This window comes from Fundulus heteroclitus, chromosome 9 (genome assembly GCF_011125445.2).
Source record: "Fundulus heteroclitus isolate FHET01 chromosome 9, MU-UCD_Fhet_4.1, whole genome shotgun sequence".
Taxonomy (NCBI): domain Eukaryota; kingdom Metazoa; phylum Chordata; class Actinopteri; order Cyprinodontiformes; family Fundulidae; genus Fundulus; species Fundulus heteroclitus.
The window spans coordinates 32,024,145-32,033,730 of record NC_046369.1 but is presented as its reverse complement, the minus strand read 5'-3'; the positions used below and the strand labels follow the sequence as shown (position 1 = coordinate 32,033,730).

Genomic DNA, 9,586 nt, shown 5'->3' with positions numbered 1-9,586 from the left:
TGTTTGCAAAAAGACCCAAGGCTCAGAAGGCAATATGTCTGGAAATCAACTTCAGTTCTTGCCAATGACTATCAGAATTATACCTGCACTTTGATAAAGCCTTTCTAAGACCCGAATACGCTTCAGTCTACTACATCCCTATAAGTAAACTGTATGTTTAGGGTTGTTTTCCTCCTGGAATTTAAATCTCTAACCCACTCTCAACTCTTGCAGCCACTCCATCTATTAATTTTCACCAAAGTAATATTTTGCACGTAGGTCAAAAGGTCCCATTTGGTGGCATCTGACCAGAGCATCTTCCAGTAATCGCTTCAAATCTCCACCTGTATTTAAGAACCGGGAATAACTGCATAAATGCTTACCGTAGGTATTCTAACGCCACTAAAGACACGGCGGGGAGAAACCTGAGAAATAAAAATGCCTTTATGTACATATTAAAGTAGACAGACTGCAGTGACTAACTCCAAAGTTTTATTAGTCGACAACTTCCAACAGATCCCATGCAAGACTGTAGAACCAGAAAGGAAATCTTGTTGCAGGATGATAAAGCAGCAATGTACACAACAGAGCCCTCCGACATGGTGGTGACGACTGGTTTCATTTTACCATTTGTTCTTTTTGCCCACTGGAGTGCATAAAGAAAAAAGGAAAAAAAAAAAAAGCAAAAGCCTTCAGAGGAGAGCTGAAGGGCAGAACACTACAGATCACAACCAAAATGCTGAAGACTGTGCGGCAACATCATGTGCCGCTTCCTATGTCTGTGTTTCCTGGATCCAAAACCGCACTTTTAATCTTTATCCTCCGGATCCATTCGCAAAGGTGCCTGATTCAGTAAAATACCTGAACATACTCCCTCAGTCCTGTAAACATGTTCTGCGCCGGCATCGACGTTTGACTGTGGCTGAAAGTCGTACGCGCAAACATTGAGGAACAGGCGGCTTCTATCTACAGAGCAGCTGGACTTGTGGAAAACGTGAAAGCGCTTGAGGCAAAAAAACGGGCTGAACAAGAGGAAACCATCAGAACTGCTGCTCACGGCCGTCTCACTTTTTACTTTCTCAAAGCCAAAAGGAACCAAAATGCACTTTTGCACTCCGTTGTGCATTTCTTCTTTCTAAACTATTACCTCCACTAAATAAGTAAGGAAATAGCAGGAGCAAAAAATTACAGTTTCATTAAGAAACACTTTTAAGTGACAAAATACAGCTAATGGTATTTCCAGGATAAAGTGCAACAATGGCGAGACGTGACATTTCAGGACAACGTTGGGAGGCGGGAAGGGCGGGGGTCACTCTCCAGAACGACAGCAGGCTCGGAAACCACACTGCAGGTTCTGGCAGCCGCTGGCCGTGTCTGCATGAGGACCTGGAGAGAAACGCCACAAGTTACTTACTGATAAACACGTCGGGGCAAGTGAAAAAACAAACACCATGCTTAGTGCCTCCATACACTGAATGTTTTCCATTTTTCTTTGCAAAGTAGCTTAATCAGAATGGATGGAACAACATAAAGGTAACTTTATAAGAACCCCACCAGATATATGATAGCAGGTGACCATATAACCTAAACATGCCCTCTACTTCCCCACGTTATCCCTAACATGTCTGGTTTTAATCTGGCATGTTCTAGATGTTCTTTAACCAACCAGAGGCCTTCAGAGAAGAGCTGTATTAATATCAACACTAAATTATACTTGTCACAAGTAGACAAAGCAGGTTATGGATTGTGCAAGTAACAGTGGGATACTTGGGATAGATTGATTTATTTTTTTATATATATATATATATATATATATATATATATATATATATATATATATATATATATATATATATATATATATATATATATATATATATATATATATATATATATATAATGAAAAAAATGTCAATAAAAGTTAAATAGAAGAACAGTTTTCCTTCCTTTTGCATTCTAGCCTATCATGTACTTAATACTACAGTCATTACAACCTCCCAACCAATCAAACACAGATGCTTCCTCACCAAGCTCCGCCCCCTTCAAAGAGTTCAGAGACTTTCTTTTTTTCCTTTAATAAAAACTTGCAGGTTTGCTAAAAAGTTGGTTGACTAACTGATTGAGTTTTAATTCATAGTTTGTGTGTTCTTCATCTAAAAACAGCATAAAAAGGCCAGGGCTGCACTTAAAATATACACTTTTACTTTTTTGATAATTCTTTACATCGATGGTGTGATTTCTATTTTATCTATATGTTTTTTCCCCTATACCGTCCAGCGTGTCGGTATCTCCTGTAGCTGTGGCGGTCGTAGACAGGACGACTGAGGCCACAGCAATTCATACTCACCGACTGTAACAGCTGCTGCACGCTGTTATAAGTCAACTGACAAATCATTCACAGCAGTAGTCAAACATTACGCTTTAACAATGACAAAGGTCTCCGCCAAAGCCCTTCCTACGTCATATAAACGGGTGGGATTGTGTGGAGGGCAAAAAGAAAGCGACCAGTGGCGGCGTGGCCTGTGTTACCGTTGATGTTGTCGCAGTAATAGAAGTGCTCATCTTTGAGGGACGGACAGGCCGACACCAGGTCCTGCAGCCCCACCTCGGTGATGAGGAGGCAGCCAGACAGGTTGAGATGCTCCAGGACAGGAAGTCCCCCCCGCTGAGACAAAGCCCTGAAACATAAGGCAGCATGACGACCTTTAAATGGAAAGAGCCTTGCAGTCAGGACACGTGTGGACGCAGCTAATCCAGACTTAGCCTAATAGGAGCTGCACTGTAGTATCATAACACAGACTGCTAATCTGAACCATGTCCACTAATAGAAACTTTAGTTCATTTCCCTTTGGGATTAATACAGTGTTTTTGAGTTGAATTTAAAACAAAGCGTCGTTAGCACCTGTGTTGATCTACTGAGATGATTCAAAGAGATGATTCAGAGTTCCTACACAAGTATGCAAGGGTTCTTTTTCTATAAAATTAGAACATTGAAAGCAAAATAATAATAATAATAAATCTGCCAGGAGAGCCTCATCTTGTGCAGGTTGGACATTTAATGGCCGCGGTTTCAGATCTTGGGCCTGTGGGATTGACTCACTCCCTGTGATGACTACCTTAGACCTGCTCTGTTTCAGACCCACAAACCACCGACTTGTTAAATACGGAGCGTAGCCTTTAAAGTTTGTGAACGTCATTTTGTTTGTAGAAATTCTAAATAATTGGGATTTTTGACCCGGATTACAAACAGGTCCAGTTCAGCCAGGATCAAAAACTGTATCTAAGAAGTCGTCAAATTGGCCCTATTCTAATTTCTTAATGAACCCAGTCAGTAAAATGTTGAAGTCAACGTTTGACGTAGTAAATTCTAGGTAAAATATTATTTAATTATAAATCGGTCTTAAAAACACTGCTTTTGTTAGGCATTGGTTCAAAACAAGGGGACAATGCCACATATTTTTATGTTATCCTTTTCCATACTTCTCTAGAACGGGAAAATAATAAAACTCCATCCTCTCCCCACCATAAGAACCCTGAGGACTGAATCCATGCTGTCTATTTATGTAACAAAACTCCCTCAATAAGTGGCTCAAGTTATTTCAATATGTAATAAAAAAAATAATTATATATATATATATATATATATAGATATATATATATATATATATATATATAGATATATATATATATATATATATATATATATATTTTTTGAATATACTAAAGAAAAAGAAAAAAAAGACCAAAGTAAACACTTAGATCACTGCATAATCTAATTTGAACCCCCGTCTCAGAGTCAAATGGAGCAGGAAATGATTACGTGTTGGTGTCCTTACCGTAGGCCCAGATCGGTGACCTGGTAACACCCAGAGAGGCTGAGGAGCCTCAGCGGCCGTTTAGACCTGGAGCAGTCAGTCCTGTTCTCAGGCTCCACACACTGCAGCCCTCCTGATGAGGAGCATTTAGTCCGTAACTCTGCAGCGCTGCCTCTGGAGGAGCCCGACTCTTTTTGGGGCCCAGTGAAAGTCCTGAGGGCCGTGTCAGCCGAGCAGCAGGTGGAGTGACCGCAAAGCGTTTCCCCGGAGATGGCGTACTGCTGGTGCAGGTAGGAGGCGTCCGAGCCAGTCCTGTACCTCCTCCTCCTCCTCCTGCTCCTGCAGCAGCACGAGCCTCCAACCAGCTGCGTCTCCGCTAAGCTTTCAGAGAAAGGCGTCCCGCCGCGATGGCTCCACTCGGCCGCGTCTTCGATGTCGCCCAGGTCGGAAGTGTCCAGAACCCACACCTGAGTGGGGATGCAGGCGGAGCCCCAGCGGCCGGTGCCGTGCTTGAAAATGAAGGCCTGCTGCCTCCGCCCGACCGCGCGCAGGTTTCCCTCGTCCATCAGCGCGAGGGGCACCGTGCAGCTTTTCAGCAGCTTGGCCCGCCGGTCCGAGCGCCTGTCGGAGGACGCCAGGTCGCCCAGACCCACAGACAGCTTCTTCAGGGTGTGATCGGTGATCTTCTCGCACCCCGACAAATCCAGGTGCTCCAGAGACCGACACGCTCCGGGATACGACCAGCTGGCAGAGGAAAGACGGGGAGCACAGCTGTGAGGGCTGGCCATGTGGCCGCTTAGACAAACAAGCTTCGCTGACGAAACAACATTCATTTCCCCAGTTAGCTTTTTCAAATCAGCTTTGATGTTTACCTGTCAAAAGCAAAATCGGTCACATCGGTCTGAGTCAGGTCCAGGTGAGTAATGTTGGGGCAGAGGCTGAGAATTTGACGGACCTGGGAATAAAAGATTAGGATCTCTAGTTCCAGACACAGCAGCGTTATCAAAATGAAGCTCTGGTGCCACGTACCATTTTGCTTGACACTGTAGAACTGTAGGCGAGAATAATGGACTTGACAGAAGGACCCACGGCTGGCAGGAGGTGCTGGATGATGCCATTAAGGAGCCTTTTCTCCCTCTGAGCCGTGCTTATTGCCAGGGAGCCTTCGGTGTGACCCGAAACATCTGGGGAGACACAGACGACGCAGCTGTTAACTCTTTGGCGCTACTTTAAGGTGAGCCTGCTGTCGATGTCGCATTTGTTAAAACAGCGTTTTAGTACTCCAGCGGTGATGGGAGCGTAGCTGGAGACAGAACCCCACCTGACTCGTCAACGTCAGCGTCCTCATCCCACTCCAGGTAGGCGCGGCCCTCGTTCTGACGGCTCTTCACCCAGTCATCGTCGGGCTCCTGGTCAAGATCCCCAGGAGGACCACGGTAATAATCCCCTAAAGAGAAAAACATAAGAGATTCACCAGCTGTGCACCACATAGATGAAACAATCTGAGTTTTTTCAAGTTGTTCTGATTTTCAGCTGTCAAACAATCATCCCTCCGTTTCCGATCAGAGGAGATCCTGCCTTCCGATATTTAAAATAAAATCATGGGGCATTTGTTATACTTTTACACGTTTTTACTCTCTCTTTAAAGACAAATTACTGTACACTTTCTAAATGCACAAACCATGATCCATATTTTTACCTACTATTTTTTTCCTTAAAGCAAACTGAAACTAGCCTCGTGAGACCATCCTGATCTCGCGAGCTTTCAAGGTTTCACTCGCAGATCAGCCTGGCTACTCTCCGTTAAAGAAAATTTGGAGCCGTTCACCAAACGAACGTCCAATCAGCGTTGGCTTTGAGGCGGGTTGAGGTGTGACGCAACGAGGAGCGACAGTTCAGTCTAAAGAACATGGCGGCTTCAGCCGATGAAACTAGCGTTAGCGTGGCTATGGAGCAAGTTTTATCGGAATTACAGAGTATTTCTTTGCTGAGCTAACGAGCCTTTACCTGCAGCAGCAAGAGTAGCTTGGCTTGTGGTTGTGTTTTCGTCGTCGCTCTGTTACGAGCGACGACGAATCTGATTGGTTCATTTGGCCCGTCTATCACCAACATAGGCCAATCAGCTAACCAGTATTTTCGCCCCTTCCCAAAGTTACTTCAACGGAAGGTTTCCAGATGGATATGCGGAGCAAATCTATCTGGCGGAGTCAGGTAAAACTGAAACTGGCTGTTTAATCATTTCTGGGGCCTCAAGGACAAACTGCAACAACAAATGAACTTCAAACTGAACCACCTTGTAATTCATAATAATTCATCCTTTAAAGCTGCAGTAGGGAGTTCTGAGACGATCGTGGACGCCTTACAGGTCCCTCCACCTTTCTCTCTGCTGCACTACAGCCCTCCCCTCCAAAGCTCCTCCCCCACAGGGGAGCCTGCCCTGCCTCTCAGATATTTACCCTCCTTTTACTTCAGGCTAGCTTGGTTTCTGTCATTGGTCTTCTTCTGTTTCCCTGTCTTTGTTTTCTCAGCTGAACAGCGGTACATGCTGTGCAGGGGGCGGAGTGTGAGCAGCTCCTACGCTACATTCCTCCTGCCTCTGATTGGTTGTTTCTGATGGGAGGCGGTATATTGCTGCAAATGGCAGTAGGGCCACTGGGGGGAGCCTGAGGAGCTTGGTTTTCTCACACATTATGTCTCATATTTAACTGTCAGGACATAGTGACAGCTTTAACAAATATGTACATAATACATTTACACAAGAGTTACCTAGTGCAGCTTTAAATGAATATTACAGAGGCTCAGCAAATGTATGAGTCTGAATTGAGGAAACCTTAAACTAAGGAAGTACATCTGATTTTCTGTAGGTGCACACCTCGGGCCCAGCGCACAGGATAGAGGTGCCTCCACAACGAGCCGGTCTTGACCAACTCTGACCACGTGCTGCACACTTGACTACAGCGGCACAGATCCAGGGGACCCAAATAGTGGAAAAGCCTCAGCATAATTTCTGCAGGAAGCTGGGACATGTGCGTTGAAGAACTCCCGTTTTGTTCCAGATCTGAAAGAAAAAAAAATAATTACAACATCCGCTTTTAATGTTGCGAGCTTATGAGGAAGTTGAGACATTAAACAAATGAAAAATACTCTTACCATAATCGGTTTTCTCGTGATCCGCATATTTAAAAGCCTTTTGCAGCTCCTCGGCCTGGGTCCACAGGCTGAAGCCTTTCAGGACCTCGGCGGCGCAGTCCAGTTGCTGCTGGTTGCAGTGCTGCGCGATCACCTGCTTCTTGATGTCCTTCAGCTCCTCGTATGTGAAGTACTGCATAAGCATAGGCTGAAACACCTGGAACACATCTGTCTGGTTTAAAAACAGCTCGCAGCAGAGCCGCGCATCGGGCCGTGCTCAGGATGAAAGCCACAACCTTAGAATTACAAGCCTAGCCAGTTAACACAGACACGAGTCAGGAAAACACACACAAAGTAAAAGTCGGAGCGATCGCTACCTCTTCCTCCTCCTTCATGTGAGGCAGAAAATCTTGCGTGAAAGCCTCCAGTCTTTCCTTCAGCTGCTGGGCATAGTTAAGCTGCTCATACTCGCTCTGGAATCAGAAATCAGATCAGTTATTTGGAGTTTGTCTCTTAAACAAAACCCTAACTCCCCATTCAGTGGCCATTGTTTTATCCTTTAAAGACCATTGTGATTTACATTTTGAATGGGAACTGGCAAAAGGCTAGCTGCACGGTTGATATTTTATGCAAATATAAATATGACCAATTGCATTTTGGGGTTTTTTAGCTCAAAGACACAGCAATGTTTTTGTTGCCATTTTTAGGTTTCTGAATCCGAGTTGCAAGACATTGTAATTACCATTTTAGCCTCCGGTGACCCGGTGTTCTAAACGTTGTTTTAAATAGATGGAAACTGAACATATTTCAAGTATTTATAAACATATCAGAACGGTATTGTTTATCGCTGCTGAAAACATCTCATTTCGGAAAGGAAGCAGGAAGTCAAACCAAATCAAAATTAGCTTCTTTGTTTAAACAACTGGCAAAGCGGAAGGTCAGATTTGCCAAACAATTACGCAGAAGGTTTTGTTGTCGTTTTTTTCCTCATCGCTTTATTTTTCTTAATAATCCCCAGTGACCAAAAAAAATAAAAAAATAAATCATCACCCCTTTTAAACTCAGATGTAAGGTATTTATTTTCTTCTTGAATTGCAATAAGAATAGTTTGACTTTTTGATTGCATTAGATCATAATCTACTACATGGAATGTTTCATACAGTTATAGTCTTGTACGAGTTGCACGTATATGTTAAAACAACAACAACAGGTCTGATGCTGTTGTTGCCACCTCAGAGGTTGCGCGGTAAACATAATAGTTGATTTAATGACACGCTGCTAACCCACCAACTGCTGAGCAGTGCAAAATACCCTATATATGGTCTCCCCTCTGTGGTAACCCTGGTGTTTTTCTGCTGAGCCATTATTAAAAAAAATACCAGCTGCAGATCACAGCCGGGGCGCGTGGCAGTGAACCAGTCTGATCGCATAGTCACCTTTACGCTCTGCAGCCCCTTTTCAAAGAGGGACAGCATCTCCGACAGCTTGTTGTCGGAGTGCACGTTGTAGACGGTGCAGCAGCGCTGCTGCAACAGGCCGATGATGTACTCGTTCTCGATCTGCTCGTGCATCTTGAACTCCTTGAAGGTGGCGCACAGGGACTGGAGGAAGGACCGGAAGTCGCTGTTGTTGGAGAAGTTGGTTTTGGACAGCTGTGGAGGAGAAACAGGTCTCGGGTCATTGGCAGCAGAGACGTTGTTCGCACTCAAGACGGAACATCTACTGAATAATGAATCGCGTTGCTGCTTCGTTTCACGGGGAAACGCATGCTTTATATAAGTTGGGCAAGCGTGTAGAACATGACAGCTGTGCGGCGTTTTGTAACCGCGGCGGCTCAGGGTAGCAGAGCATTAGCTTGTGCCCTGGATGAGCTTTATCCCACGCCCGCCGTGGGCTCGAGCCTGCTTTCAAATCCCATTAATATACGTAGATCTGCCCGATGAAACATTAAGGCTCCGCTATCACACTTGGAGCATGTTGCATAACAAGACATACAGCACGTTAGGCTAACCAACAAGAAGGTGCGCTTCAAATGTGTTGAAGGCACAAACATTATGAGCAAACGTGACACGGGATTTGAAGTAACAGCTGGCTGGATGTCGGTCCGTCCACACAGCGACCGAACAGCCCAGAAGCAGCTCCGAGACAGCCACTGAACACTTCACGTACTCCGCCTCAGCACTCGCTGCCAAACAAACCAGCTAACGCCAGCTAGCGTGCTAGCTAGCCGAGGTACGCTCCCGTTTTGCACCACAGACCGCAGCTTTTGTCGCTGTTTCCTAACTGAACGTTGAACATACTCCGTCTACGTACGCACCTTTTCGCAGTACAGACCCACCAGCTGCTTCATTCGCCAGTGTGGGCCAGTAAAAACATCCACTTCGTCCGGAAAGGGAGCCATCTTCCCCGGACCTCACTGCGTCATCTGCGATCTGATAACCAAACGAGGAGGAGGTGCGGCAGCGGCAGAGTGTGCGCGCGCCACCCACGTGACCACAACTTATTAACGAGGGCGGGTTTTGTCTGCTTCTGGCCTTCAAGTTATATTAAACATATAAAAGAGAGGAGCAAGTATATTTTTATGTAGGTAATCATTCAAATAACACTGTAATTAAAGCATTAAATAAACAACAAGCGTCAACCCCGTGTGTAGATCCTAAATA

General features: G+C 44.9%; 1 protein-coding gene across 2 annotated transcripts; it reads right to left on the bottom strand.

The window, feature by feature from the left end:
- Positions 1-454: 454 nt before the first annotated feature.
- Positions 455-9,381, bottom strand: fbxl5 (F-box and leucine-rich repeat protein 5). Of its 2 annotated transcripts, none has more exons than XM_021315755.2 (11): positions 9,241-9,381; positions 8,360-8,575; positions 7,301-7,396; positions 6,945-7,140; positions 6,643-6,852; positions 5,116-5,241; positions 4,824-4,978; positions 4,667-4,749; positions 3,816-4,538; positions 2,509-2,657; positions 455-1,365 (listed from the first exon to the last, which is right to left on the bottom strand). In XM_021315755.2, the coding sequence occupies exons 1-11, from the start codon at positions 9,322-9,324 to the stop codon at positions 1,289-1,291; spliced, it is 2,115 nt and encodes a 704-aa protein (XP_021171430.2). In that variant the 5' UTR covers positions 9,325-9,381; the 3' UTR covers positions 455-1,288. The 2 variants fall into 2 exon arrangements, with proteins under 2 accessions (XP_021171430.2, XP_012716668.2); XM_012861214.3 differs by having other exon boundaries at positions 6,667-6,852.
- Between the last annotated feature and the right edge of the window lie 205 nt (positions 9,382-9,586).